General features: G+C 36.5%; 1 protein-coding gene across 3 annotated transcripts in view; it reads right to left on the bottom strand.

The window, feature by feature from the left end:
* The window catches only part of SGR2 (shoot gravitropism 2 (SGR2)), a 253,555-nt gene that overhangs the window by 173,300 nt on the left and 64,414 nt on the right, over positions 1-15,841 (bottom strand). For all 3 annotated transcript variants that reach the window (XM_089788115.1, XM_089788114.1, XM_089788113.1), the window contains exons 4-6: positions 11,681-11,842; positions 8,688-8,759; positions 8,402-8,554 (exon numbers count right to left, since the gene is read on the bottom strand). In XM_089788115.1, coding sequence (XP_089644241.1) covers positions 8,402-8,554; positions 8,688-8,759; positions 11,681-11,842 — 387 coding nt within the window. The remainder of the gene's footprint in view (positions 1-8,401; positions 8,555-8,687; positions 8,760-11,680; positions 11,843-15,841) is intronic.

Consider the following 15,841-nt stretch of genomic DNA (forward strand, 5'->3'; position numbering starts at 1 on the left):
TTTAAAAATCGCTTAAATTTGATTAGAAATGCATTATTTTGTGAAATTCAATGAGAAGATGCATCGAATGAGTCAATAAATGAGAACGTAAAAGAAACAAGCTTAGTCTAGAAATATTTAAATCCAAAGAGGGTAAAAAATCACATTATCACGAGAACTATTAATGGCTGGATAAGATAAGACAAGATAAAATATTAATGTCCAATAGGAGACCACAAATGGGCCTAAGGGACTGAAAGCACAAACAAGGGTCATAAGGCAATAGGACCACCAAACAGTGTCCGAGAAAAAGGAAACCAACAGAACAAAAAGCAAACAAAGAGAAACAACACTATACAAGAGAGACTGTGAAACTGCGAAACAACTAGTGGTTTATAGTAATTGAAAAGAAGCTCAAACCGAAGGATAACTATCCGTATGCAGAGAAGTCTGAACCCGTCGCCGGAGAGAGGAGGGTCACTGCCACTAATGGTGCATATGTGGGTGATCTTTGCACAGTCTCACCAATCTGATGTGAGTAGCAAAAGATGGGCTCCCACACCACTTGGTTTCTAAAGAAGAGGTAATTGGAGTGAAAAAGGAACTGATAAGCTAATGAGGGGATGCAAATCCTGGGGGAAGACTCCCTAGTGAGATCCCAAAGATGGAATGTCTCCTGTAGAAAGAGTGCAAGGCATCTAATCATCATACCTAAAGGAGAAGGATATGGACCTGCACTCTCTAAATAAGCAATGGAACCTCCCTTGAATTTCATCGTAGATCGGATAGTAGAATAGGAAATGGATCTCAATCTTAGCCACACTCATGTCATAGCACTGACAAAACCACTCATCTCTATTGTTTGGTGATATGTCTAGATACGAAGCTAGTGAGAGCAAACTCTGAAGGAGCCTACCTAGATACATAAGGCATAAGGCCACCGCCGGGAAGACTAGTGAGGTCAAACAATAATACCATCATGAATGCCAATATAGTGCTCTGCATAGAAGGCCATATGCAAGCGGAGGCCCCTCGACAGGTCGACCCAAGTCACATGAATAAACCTCTTGTAGATGTCCATCCTGGTAATCTCATCCAACTCTGACTGAGGGAGGAGGAGATGAGTGGGGCCGTCCAAGGAAATACTTGAACAAAGGAAGGTGGCCAATATCAATACCCATAAAGTTGAGGAGATTGGAGGCCTAAGCATACCAACATCGAGCATGATCAGTAGGATTGGAACAATTAAAGCTGAGAAAAAATAGACCAAGTAGGAGTATCGGTATCTTCCATCAAGAGAGTCCACAAATCCCCTAGGTCTGTGAAGTAACTAAACGAGATCAAAGATCGTGCAAAGTTTGAAGGAATGAGCACCAAACTCAACCAAGATATTACTGGTAGGCATAGTCGGCTGACAACGAATAAGGCATCAGAGAAGAAGAGTCTGCACCCTCTCAACCGAAGCCTAGTCAGTGATCAACAGGGAGGGCCCCAAAACACTCGAACCATAAAGGACAGTAGTTCTAACCAGGGAGTCTAAGATATGCATCTTCGACATGGTTTCCTAAAAATGATGTCTGAAGTATTGTCTCTCAAGCAAAGAAAGTGAACCTACCCCTTGCTTTCCACGGCATCGCAGTTAGTCTCAGACTGAAGCAAAACCTAGAAAACCTAATGCCCAAATAGTTGTAGCTAGAAGTCATCTTGATCTCAGTACCTTGAAAAAAGAAGTAGAGATTAAAGGTTTCCAAGCAGTTGAAAACCATAACCTGAGCTTTGCCCCGATTGACCACCAGTTGTCGAGAACCACAAAAGGATACTAACCCATCCAAAAGACGTAACCCATTAGGAGAGGAAGACAAGAGCGCCACATCGTCACCAAAGAGAAGGATGGAAATCAAGACATGATGAAGATAGCACTCATCCTCAAGAAACAAGAAACTCCTCAGACAGTTCACAAGCTCATCAATGTAAATACCAAACAACATAGGAGAAAGTGGGCAGTCCTGCTTGACCCCAATAGAGTTCTAAATGAGAACAGAGAAGCCCAGAGGAGTCTTTGTACGACCAAAAACCCTCTCATCAAGTCTCGTGATGGCCATGAGCAGAACCTCAAAAACCCCAATATACTTGAGTCTTTGAAATAATGCCAAGTAGGAGAAAAAATCAAAGGCCTTGTGAAAGTCTACAAAGCAACAGTAGAATTTTGTCGACCGATGTCGAGCCTCCTCAATGATTGCCCTAAGGGTGAGCATATGGTCTATAGTTTGGAAAAGAACTCTAAACCCAACCTAGCCCCTAGCCCTAACCTAATCTGTCCAATTGTCTCATGGACAAAATGTGCCAAAAGGTGGCATAGAGTTCGGTAAAGTTATGCCTAATCATAATGGTCCTATAATTCCCCGGATCAGAGGTCAGCACAATGTTCTGGATTAGGTGACACCAAGAAGGCAGAAAGCCAGTACACACAACTTAGTTGAAGAGAACAGCAAGATATGAACCAAGAACAGAGATCCCCAGCTTGAAGAGCTCTGCCTGGGACCTTTCCTCATCTATAGCTCATGGTTCTAAGTGCCTCGGCAATGGTGGAAATGGTGAAGAGGTGGTAGTGGAGAGGAGGGGTGATGCAAAGGGGATGTTGATCAGGACTACATCATTACAATTACATCTTCCTCTTCCTAGCTCTAACAAAAACTAAGAGAGGTAGAACTAGAGGGCCTATCCTAGAAGTTTGCACTAGGCATGATTGTGCCTCCTTGCTTGAGGTGTCTAACTCAATCTGTGGTTCGTCCTCCCTGTTGGATGTAGCTCTACTTCTAGCTTCTCCTTGCACTAGCAATGACTCCTCATTCAATTAAATTTCATCCAGTGTGAAACCAAATCCACCCCCCTCCACCATAGCCTGCCTCTCCAGATCATTGATGTCGACCTCTTAAAAAAAGACCTCAAAACCACTTCAAATCGATGGAAATCAGTTTGCAAGTGTATGGAATACATGTGTTTGGAAGATCATTTTCCCTCTCTTAGCAAAATACAGGTGAAGAAATGAGAAATGAAATTAATTTAGGCCATTTTTTCCTTTAAGGTCTGTTATAAAACAGTGACCGCGTTTTTGGGAATGGCTCGGCAAGTACATGGTGAATTTTTGGTGCCAGTAAAAGTCGTAAAGACTTGTCAAGCCAGAAACTCAGCGAGTACTCTGCCAGCAGTAGATCTATGCCATAGTGTACCACTCACGGCATCACCAAACATTCAAATAACCTATTAGTTGACAAAAAAATGAGTCTCACCCTTTCAGCATCCACAAAAAGAATATATGGATGTTTCTAAACATGAAAAATATTCAGAACATTAGTAATTAAGATTATGAAATGATTCTGATCTCATGCCCTATTTTATAATTAAAAGGCAGATTTTCCTGCTCATTCGTTGTTATATTTTATTTCTCTTCACTGGTCTGCACATTCTTTGTTATATTTTTATCTTTCTTTTCACTGGTCTGCACATGTTATGCAATATTTGGAAACAGTTGTGTTCTCTTCTTGCCTTATCCAAACATAAAGGAAATGCATAGGTCTTAGTCTTTGAACAGTGCAAAAAGAATAGATATATTAGTTTATTAGGATTATTAAAAAAAAAAAAATTCTTACCACATTCATTGATTTTCTACCAAAAACCTGATTTTCTTATTAATTTCTTCGGCTATTATATTTTTGAGATTCTTTTCACAGGTTTGCATTTATTCACATTTCATCAGTCCTCTCTTTTATTGCCAATTGAGATGAGGAATCAGGGGCACAGTTTCAAACCAAGCTACCTGTCAGTGGACTTCCTAGCACAGCTTCAGTCAAAGCATAATGGTAGTTAAATAAAACATTAAAGAAACTAGAAAATGTGATTGACAAGTTCAAGTTTCCTTCCAAACCAACCATGCACCTGGAGTTTGGAGTAATGCAAATCTCTATTTTAAATTTTGAGCTCCTAACATCAACTTGAAGAGGCCTCTCTGAAACAGAATTCAATTGGCGCTTGGAAATATTGACTGGGAAAATCCTATAGAATCATATATAATGAAAAACATCACATTCAGATGCAGAGTATTTGATGAATATGGAATGACTCTTGCTGGTTTTTGTTGTACTTCCGATCAAATACAAATATCTAAAAGGAACAATTAGAAAGAGAGAGATAGATAACCACAACTGTATATATTCTGGAAATCTATTGTATTAGTTACTAATGAAGTGCAATGGTACGCAAAGAAGTTTCCATGCAAAAAGATGCCACGAGATAAAGTAAGCTTCCGGCAAACTTGGCATACACGAAGCAGCCAAAATATGCAAGAACATTGCAGATGTCAAATAAAGTATAATGAACATAGACATGAAGTTAGAAACCCAACAGGTTCTAACTTCAACAATCACTGGACTTGCTTCAATTGTTGATGTTTGACATTTTGCCAAACACTTTGCATGCAATCTCAGATACTTGTTTGGTTTTGTAAAATTTAAACCTCTTTCGGTTTTGAAATATATGCTTTAAAGATTTTTGACCATACATGAAATTTCAAATAACAATGCTTGAAAAGTTGGCTAATTACAATGCTATATTTCATTATTCCTTGAAATGTTTATAATGTCAAAGACAATGCAATTGAAGTATATTTGACACTTACTATGAGGAACCTGTAACACATTGCATGCATGTATAAACATTGCAGATTGTTCTGCAGCCCTCTAGTAATGATCACAGATTGTCTCTAAGGCTCACAACTTGTGAACAAAGGCACCGAACAGCAGAAACGTGCCTCATAGATGTTAAACACTGCCCCATGACTCCTGCTGCTCTATAGATGAATGGTGGCTCTATAAACCCCAAACATAAGACCTCTAAAAGGCTGCAATCTGCACAAAATACTGTTCTTTGTCCTTGCAAAAACATGTGAGATGAAACCCTTAATCCTCTTCACAAATTGGTCACCAATTTTAGTGCAAACTTAACCTCTGGATGAGATTAACGCTGGCACAATTCACAAGCAAAGACCAACCAATTCAAAGTGCAAAATACTTGGACAAATTCTCAATTCTTCTAGCTTCAATTGCTCAAACCTTAGGCTCAGCCCAATAACCAAATTCGTCAAAATCAAAAATGCACAATAGAATCCTTTTCACCTTGCAATGAATACATTTATAACTCCAAACCCAATTGGACAGTAGCTTCTTGAATACTCCTTTCATGACTTATAAAATAGTTTTCTTTTGTTGCACTTGCTTTTGAGGTATCGAAATATAATCTCTAACTATATTTCCCTCCACTTGGTACACAACAAATAAACATAAAGTATATTTTAATAATCACTTATATCTCCCTCAAATGCACTTTATAATTTGACTTGATGATCATTAAATACCCCCTTTAACAAAGTCAAATAACATTTAATAATGTGCACTTCATTGTGTCAATTGGCGCCCGCTTAATAAAATTTTATATTATAACTTTAACAGATAATTATTAATAAAAGATTCTTTATTAATAATTGATACCTTGGGCCTGAGCCAATAACTCGTTCCATTTAGTCAATTGATGAACTCTGCCAACACCAAGTCCAAGCGCATTGCTAAAATCAACATGAGCATAATTGACTTAATATAGATAGCAAGTCCCCCAAACTAGCAACATGATGAGCATAATTGACTTAATATAGATAGTAAGTCCCCCAAACTGAGCCAACTGCTGAAAGAGTCAATCACCGGGCATGCCATGACCTCAGCTGCCCCTGCCAGATATAGCAACTCCTCATCAATGACTTACTATAGATAGTAAGTTGATTAATAAATACTCTAGTCAATGATACTAAATCTCAGCACTGCTCCCAAGTTGTTCAGGCACTCTGATAAAGATAGAAACCTTTAATTTCCCAGAGAAGACACTTACTATAAATAGTAAGCATGTCAATTTGACTGATCCTGAACATCTCTAACCTCTGGAATGTTGAAAAATAGAAGAGATTATTGGCACTTAGAGTGGTAGTAGATATGTATTAATGACAGGTTTTGTCATTGATATCAACATATGTTCTTTGGGTGAAGACAAACTCAGATTCTATATATCACAGATCATTGATCAGTTCAGTGCAAGCAGTGACTAACAGATTTGGATATGCAAGCTTACACTTGTGTAGAAGGTGTAGGAGTGCATACATCATGTCTATGTTCATTATACTTAATTTGATATTTTGGTTGAGTTACATATTGTTTTGTAAAGACTGGTAGCAGACCAGTGAATGGGAAAATATGTTAGAGGCAGTTGCAGTATTTCTGTTTTAGCTTGATGGCAAGCAAGAATTAATGTTAGCGAGCATGAAGCTTGTTAGAAGACTGTTTGGTGTGTGTATGCACAGATTTGTGAGTCATTTGGATTATTCTAAAAAGGTCACTCATATGTAACATGTGATGCATTTTACTGGCAAAATGTAGTTTGTTGAATGTTATATTCATATTGTAGCACGTAAAACACTTCATGTAAAGTTTGTATAATTACTTGAGAAGGCGTACATGCCTTAGCATGGTCCTATGTAATTAATTGTGCATTGGGGAAGCCCTAATAGGTAGACCTAATTAATTATTTGTAATTCGTATAAAGGAAAGCTATTTTACTCATTGTAAGGTATGGAATGATAAGTAAAAATGCAAGCCTTGATACTTGATTGTCTGAGCAAAGCTGAGAAATTGTTGGATGCATTGAGAAGAGGTATGAATAGAATCTATCATTCCTAGTGGACTTCAAAGGAATTTTTGGCAAGGAATAACCTCAAGGTGCATTATATATGTTTCACAAGAATTCCATCAATGAAATTGGTTACATCATATGATTGAGTTAACGTTCCTAACAATAGGAGGGAAGATATTCAGTGTTCCATGAGGACTCACCTACCCCCTCACCCAAAAAGAAACATGCATCCCCTATGGCACAACATTTCTAAGACTTGGGGACATGGTCAAGCATCCCACCACAGCACGACTACCTTCATCATCTCTATTGCGGACAATGTCATGCTGCTTTCTATATGGCACTTTACTCGTGAAAACTAGTTGGCCCTTCACAAGTCACTCACAAAGATGTTAAATTGAAGATTTTGCCTTAAAGATTTCAATTCAACTATATTTTTATTGTAGGATTGTCCCCGTCCCACAACTTCTCCTTCGTCATCCCCCTACCATCCCCTCACCATCCCCAAATTTAGGCCTAGTCCCTTGGTCCCCGAAATGCGTCACCCTGCTAGTGAAGATCATGGAACTACAAAAATATGTCTTATGGATTATGTTTCAAACTTTCAATTATCACCTGACATAATTATAGGGGTATCAACCAAGATTTATATTATTCCACAATTGGTAAATGATGTCAGTAACTCTATTCCATTTCTTTCTCCACTTGGAATTATAATTTGAGGATGAAAAATAGGGGATTGGAAGAGGAAGCATTACATTGTGTCCTATGCATTGTGTGCTTAATGAGTCAATTATAACTGTAACCTTTTTTGAAGGCTTTGTATTATAGAATTTGTTAGGTTAGTGGTCACGGTTTCAAATGCAACTACTAATGCTTAACCTACAACATCTGATGTATATGGCTGAAACAAATTAAAGTGCTTTTACTAAAGGTCCAAATAACCAAGTCTTTTGTATAGCTCAAACCAATCCTATCCTTGTGTGTACTTGCATTGTTTAGTCTCTTATCTTTAGTTGATTAACATAGATGTGGTACTTACTAAGTCTAATTTCACTCAAAATGCATAAGAACTCTACTTCCAGGCATAAAAACTGTACTTTCAGTCAAAACGTATTAAAACCATTTGAGTGAGTTGAGGTGTGGGTCAGCCTTTCATGAGACTTCTTTAGTTTTGTTTGACATGAGTAAACCACCCCCATGAACATTGTATAAATTGTAAATAGAAAATATGTATTAAACAGATTATGCCATATGTTTGTATTTAATGAGCCTCTCTTTCTATTCAAAGAGCAGTTTCACCACACATCTTATCCATTCTGTGTTCCTCTGGATGGTGTGAATTTTGACAGTAACAATACTATCAAGGATTGTGTATGTTTACATACACAAACAAAAAGTATCTGGACAATAGCTAACAATAAATACAACCTTAAGACATAACTCCACTGGTCATATAAACATTCAGCACGCCAATATATCATGCTCTTACAAATGTATTTTACAAACGTTAATGTTAAATGGCATTGCAATTAGAAACATTTGATAATATTAAGGATTATGCATGTCTGACTAGAACAACAAAGACCATGTAGTGAAAATTGTCAAAAACATTCAGCATACAAAACATGTTATACTTATATGGTACTAAATTGTGCACAAAATCTTGTTGAGGAATCTGTATTATATCAACCTGTGTTGGCTGCGGTGAACCAGATGGAGCAAAACCCCGTCTCAACTTGATTCCACTTCCTCTAACACCAATTACTAGCAATAAAGTGGATGAATCTACACCCAACCACGCCTCCCAACTATCATCTTCTCCAGTGAAGAGGGCATGCAAACTCTGCATCCATACCATCAACTATATCTCATTCCATGCAAGACACTAAAACAATGTAAAATGGTACATTACTATAAAAGATTTTTTTTTAGTGTCCTTGATATAAAAGCATCATCCAAGTATTTTCAATACAGACCTGAGTAGCACTTCGTAAATCAACCCTGGCAGCAAATTGGCCTGATGGCTGAAATGTACGACGATGCCATACCTGCAGACACTAGTAAAGACTCAAATACCACCATAAATAGAACTATTACCACAAGTAATAAATCAGTGTAAATGGAAGTACATTGACTATTAAAAGTTTAAAACAAAAATGCAGCTCTATTAACACTATATACGGAAGTGCATAAAGTGGAAGTCAATAAAGCTATTCTGTGGACACCCATTAAAATGAAAGCAGAAATTCTTAACCTTTGCCAAATTGAAACATTTTATTTCAGATAATATGGGGTCTTCTTTGCATCTAAGATAGGTTGACTACAATCACTTGCTATTGATACTAGACAGAAGCAGATAAAAAGCTCAGCATGGTAAAACTCCAAATCAACGAAAAAGGAAAACATTCAGAAGGCCAATGTCACATTGTCATGAATGCTTGATGCTGTCAAGTCTGACAATAAATCCACAATTTACTACATTCACTCATGTTACTATGTAATAAGATATGTACATTTGTGTACCAGAAATTTCTTTTATAAACAATGTTGTGAATATTTGTACCAGATGTTGAGTCTCTTGAAACAAGACATCATCCATGCTGAGAAATGTGAATAGAGTATGTGTATGTGACAGGGGGAGCAATTAGAGGACATGATTCATCTTAATCTTCAGGTTCCTGGTCATATTAATTCAGAAGGAGAAGACCATTTTTTATGGTTTCTCTAGTGATCGGGAAACTGAAGCAAACTATGATTCATGAGATGAAGTTCCATGTGTGTAGACTGAAAGGCTTTTATACAAATGCTTAAGATGGAATGCTATTCATTCACAGGTACACTCTCCCTGAAGATAAGACAACCGATATTTTATCCAAGCCTTCTGCCAAAGTGGAGTTTGTGCATTATTGAAGACAAACTTGGAGTTATGGATCAAATACTTGATTGAGAGGAAGTCTCAACATCAGTGATTATCTGAGATATACTTTATGCATCTTTCTAAGCTCTTAATACACCCTGTGGAAACATTTATGATGGATCCACCCTTTGATACAGTTCATGGTGGATCTCATGTGTATGATGCCATGACAACATCACGTGAGAGAATCCCTGGTGACTCCATTATTGTCATGTGTGAGACTCCATGACTTTATGGGCCCCCTATGTCCATTACTGAAAGGTGACAATCTTTCTAATAATGTACATTTGTATTCAACATTGTAAGGTGACGACTTTACAATGTTCACTATCATGATGAATATCATGTTGACTTGATATTCATGGAAATGTCTTGATAGTTAATATCTCTTGGACTTATTGATAGATATCACACTGACCTGATATCAGTTATGTATCAATATGCTCCTTATGAGATAATAATGGTGGATATTATGTGACGTAATATCCGTAGACATGCCATGATATGTTATAGTAGACATCGTGCGACATGATGTCAATGTACATACCACAACTAGGATATACGAATGTCATGTGACTTGATGTTCTGTATACTCCTTGATATCATGTGATTAGATGATATCTAAACTAGCTCATACTTAGTTATCTTCCCTAGCTAAGAAGGAGTGTTGATTTAAGATAGTGTCAGTCAGATACAGTCCTTGTATCCAACTGAAACTATCCATTACATCGAAGCATGAAATTCTGTGCAATCAGATCATAATATCTCTTGGAGATCAATCAATAAATCCTTGAAAATGTTCATCTAGCAATTATTGAATTGAATCGAGTAAATGATCCATGAGATCGAAGTTTATATTAAGAATATGTTAGTTAAACAAGACATGCCTGATTAGGGTCAGGACTTTTGAAGAGTCTTAATAGACCTTTGTGTCTCTCCATAAAGAGACACGATAATAACAGCCATGACCAGCTAACACAAGCCTCTTGATATGAATATATATATGATGACCAAATCAAAGGGATGATTATCGAAATTGAAAAATGATTATCTCATTAGATCAGGACTTCCAATCAGAGATCGAATTATATTCAGACTTGGTATACACTTTTCAGTATTGTTAGAAATCAGATCCAGTCTACTTTGATTATCACCTGCAAGAAAAATAATATAGATTAGCATTCCTCAAATCTGCATATAGCCTTTAACAAAGGGCCTTATTTGAACACAAAACTTATTCTATTTCAGCTCTCAGCTACCCCTTGAATTTGTATCTTTTCTTTCCCTCTACTTAAAACTTAACTAGGTCTGACTGATTGCAGCATCCATACATATCAGATATGACTTTTGTGAAGAGTGCCTTAATATGTAGGGCAAATTACAGATCAGCTAGTAACAATATACGTTGTTTTAATTAGTAAAGACAGAGCCTAGGCAGAAAGCCTATTAGACAAATAATATCCCAGTTATGAGAACAATAGGAAATTTTCAATTCATGGTATACATATAGCTCAAAGTTTGTATGATTGACGTTTTCACCAGATGACCAAACTTGAGATAAACCAGGCTTTGCCAAACCACTTGCACCATGGAGCTATAATCTTTAATGCAAAATTCTCTCAATGATAAATAATGGATGAAGCTCCAAGGGAGAAACAATCAAGAAGGAGAACCACAAGCTTGCACTTAGAAATTTAGAGTTGATAACAGCCACCAAACACGTAACAACAACATGAAATTTGATTTAACATGATGAATATATAGTTGGACAAGTGTACTCAAATATGCAGGGGTTGATATGCTATGCTCAAAGCATTTTAAAATACACTATTGTTTCTATTAAGCTAGGATTTCACAAAAGCAAACCAAAATGTGAAAATTAAAATGCTCCTGCACTTTGGGTTATGATGCATGGAATGTCATAAATAGAACAACATTTTCAATTTTTATAAACTTGGTGTTTCCACACATCATAATCAGATATAAAAAAATTGGGATTACTTAAGTTGATTATTGTTTAAGTGGTAGAGTAATTAAAATTTTGAGACTTACCTGACTACGATATGCACATTCAAGTTGCTCTGCAATATCTTCTCTCAAAGGCAACCATTCGGATCTAGAACTTCCTTTGCGAGCAAACCAATGACCTCGCAATACACGTCTATTTTCCCCACGCCAATAAACTGGAAAGCAATACCTCTTTGATATATCAACCTGTCTCATGCAACACGGACAAAGTAGACATTATTCCTATTAACAAGGGATTTTTTTGTTGTGTGCAAAAGAAAATACAAGGAATTGTCTTTAGGCACACATGAACATGTAAATAAAATTCATTATCAAAACAAATGTCATGCACACTAAGAAAATCAGCAGATATCAATTGCACTGACAATTTTAAAAACATTTTTTGAAACAAAAGGCACTACAAATTAAAACTATCAATTATGGGGAAATGTTTGAGTCGCTAGTGATTAGTACTTTGCAAACCCAGTAAACATTTTTAAAATTCATTGACAAACACCCTATGACATTTATTATATTTACAATTAACTCATAAGGGTTCCCTACCTCTTGTGTAAACAAGATTAGCCACAGAAGGATGTTTGATCTGTAATCACAATCAATAATTTTGATAATTGACTAAGAGTGGTTCAATAATATCGATTTACCAAAATTTTATAAAGTTCTGTGAAGGTTGTTATCATAACTATTAAGGATTACAAAATTTGAATTTCCCAAAAAAAAGATTTTCTTAAACTATATATATCATACAAGATAAGTTGTTATATCAATGATACGATATCTCCCAACCATACTCAAGATCTCATTTCAGACTTGATATCAAGTGAAGTCTCAGAAAAAAGAAAGCAATCAAAAACAATTACTGAACACAATGGAAAAAAAGCTAACATTTATTTATCAATCTTAAAGAAAAAATTTAGCCCCCAAGTCATGATCACCATAACTCAAGAACACAGGAAAATTATTCACAAACTAGCCAGTAGTCATAAGTTGGGGTGACCTAGAGAGTTATTTTAAAACTTCTGGATGAGTTTTCAAGTGAGTAATACCCAGTTTTTTTTTTCATTTTTATTATTCTTCCTTCAACTCTTTGACATTATGTCATGGATTTTAAAGTGACTTTAACTAGTGTTGAGTCATCCCAAACTCATTTAGCAGAACTATTAAAAGGACATTAGATATATGTAACTCATCAGTTTTCTTTTTCGATCACTGTTTGTTTTCTCCTTTCATTTTTCAATTGTTCTAACCATGGAATCATTAATCATTTGGGAAATAAATCCGCAAACCAAAGTAGAGTGTTTGGACAATAAAGGGCAGAAATTACGGGTAAAAATCAGAAATTAAAAAAAGAGTGAAAATTTGAACAAAAATAGTCAATAACTACTTTTTTTTAAACGACACTTCCATAGAATAGATGATTAAGTTTAGATAATAAAGAACTTATGTAAATGATTCAAAGGCACTTGCAAAACCTCCTCCTACTCTATAGTTGACTTGGAGGCCTCAAAGTTTTCACATTGATTTTGTTTGTATAAATTTCAATCAAGCTATGATTTGAAGTAGCACCAAAATATGATGTGGACTTTTCTTATTCTTCAAAAATCAGAATGAACCTTTCTTTGCAAAATATTTTCAATAAAAGAAAATCTTAATATTCATCTAAGTAGAATTTGTTTTCTAGAATTCTCTCAAGTTCATCGAACAATGGTGTACAAAATTGGTATGATATACACGTGTGAAGAGATGTATATACCAAAACAGCTTTGTATATGTTAAACTTAGAGACTGAATTGCATGATTATTTAATTTAATTTATAGGAACTTCTTGATGTCAGTTTTAAACTTAGAGACTGAATTGCATGATTATTTAATTTAATTTATAGGAACTTCTTGATGTCAGTTTTGTACCACTACATAACATATAGCAATTGAATATCTAATACGGAGTATCAAACACACAATTCCTCTCTTGAAAAGTTAATACTTATGAAGACATAAGAAAAACTCTAATGTTCCTTACACCTATGGATACTAACTCAGTATCTCGATGTGATTTGTTGATAATCACGTAGGCGGGCTCACGTTATTCATTCAAAGATAATTTGGTGGTACTTCGCTTGCTTGATTTGTTCTTTTCTCCTTGATCACTTTCACTTTCAACTACTCCTACCACTAAATGCTTATTTCTCTACTACTACTATGGATGGAGAAATTAGGGAATGGACAGGGATCTAACCAAATGAAAGCTTGCCAACGGCACTACCTCCATTGGTGCTATGATTCTAAGGGATATTCTAGGGATTTTCACACTGACACCTATCTTCCAACCCAACTTGAAGTACAAGCGAAAAGATGATATACAAGTAGAACTTAGGAGCGATTGGACTAGATTACCACACAAGGCTTCCTAACAAGCCGCTAGGATGCTAGTGGCCTAGTATATAGGTCCCTATCAAACATTCACTAACATCACCATACAATTAGCCATCTACTTCTACTCTAACAACATGAAATGAAATCCTACTTTAATTTGAGAGATGAGAAGAACCATGCAATACATCAAAATGATCATGTATATCCACCATGCAAGCCACAACAATGAATAGAGAACAATTTTGATAGTATTTTGGCAACAATTCTCCAACATAACTCCCTCACAAATGAGAGCAAAATGGCCTTATATAGAGGCTCAAAATTACAATGAATGGCCGAGATTAAGAGGCAAAATCAAGGGCCAAGATTATATCTTACAAACCCTAATTAGGGTTACCATTATTTAACCAATTACATGAGGGCACCAACTTTGTGGGCCAATGAGAAAATTACGATAATTTGTCAACCAATGAGAACATAGGACACTTGGCATGATTTGATTGCATGCACATGAAAGTGCCACCTCATCAACCTTATCTTATAAATTTATTCAATCCTTGAGATAAGGTGAAGCCTTGGATGCTTGAGCTTGTCCATAGAAACTTTCTCATCACCACTCGAACTTGCTTGTACTTGATGTCCTAACCCTGAAATGATGAGGTCTTCATGCATTTGGGGTAATCTTGCCTTGGCCTCGATGGCTTCCCTGGATGTGAACTTCTTTGCAACTTGAGAGCCTTGCTCTTGGCCACTACGTTGAAATCAAACTTAACCTCCTCCATTATCCTTGCCTTCCTTAACCTTCCTGGTCTTCTCACCTTCCCATTCGAATCCAACCAAGCTAGCTTGCACGAATAGCCAAGCCTTGCCTAGCCTCAAATATTTTCAAATCTCTTCTACTAATCTGCTCTTCTTGAAACTGCGGAGCTTCTTGAATCTCAGTCTTCAATCAAATTCGCCCTTCACGTGATTTCATTCTTCACCAAAGCTCGCACTTCAACCTTTGCCAGCATGCAATCAAATAGAAGGGCTAGGACCCCATGTGGAATTGCTTCTAGTTTTGCACTGCCCTAAGTTGTAATTCTAGATTTTCACTTATAATTCTAGCCCAATCAAATTTTCCCTTTCCATTTGCAATTTCATCAATACAGAAGTACATCCAGTTTTCGAATTGCATACCTTGAGTTGGGCCCATGATCCGGTTGAGGAGCACAATGAGGTCATCGTATTCTAATTTGAAATCTGTCACAGTGAACCTTGATGATCTGGTGAATCCCTTCCTGCCTTCGTGTAGCCAATCCTGCTTTTGTAAATCTTCTTTGCCATGGGGGATTGTCCTTCCTTTAGTCTGTCCTTTACCTGTATCATGTTTACTGTACTGACATTGATATCGGTTATTCGCCTCATTTTCGAGAAGAAAGTTGTTTTGGGCATCATATCCTCTTTTTCTTTCTTAGTATTTGTTCCCTTAGGGTGGTTGCTTGCACTAACATCTACCATTCTAAACACTTATTTCTGCCCCTTCGTTCTAAGTGATATGGACTACCCTTATCAATCTCCAACCTTCTTTCTATCGATGGATTCTACACTTATTTCTGCCTCGCCAAGTCCTATCACTACACTTATCAATCTCCAATCTTCAACCTAGGGGTGAGACTACCACTTATTTCTACCCCTTCGTTACCTTAGGATGGACTACACTTATATCTCCCAACTTCATTCCTAGGGTGGTCTAGCTTATTTCTATCTCTTCAAATGTCCTATCATGGATTCTACACTTATCAATCTCCAATGTTCAACCTATGATAGGAT

The sequence above is a fragment of the Cupressus sempervirens genome, chromosome 6 (genome assembly GCF_028749045.1).
Source record: "Cupressus sempervirens isolate cs-2001-9-10 chromosome 6, ASM2874904v1, whole genome shotgun sequence".
Lineage (NCBI taxonomy): Eukaryota > Viridiplantae > Streptophyta > Pinopsida > Cupressales > Cupressaceae > Cupressus > Cupressus sempervirens.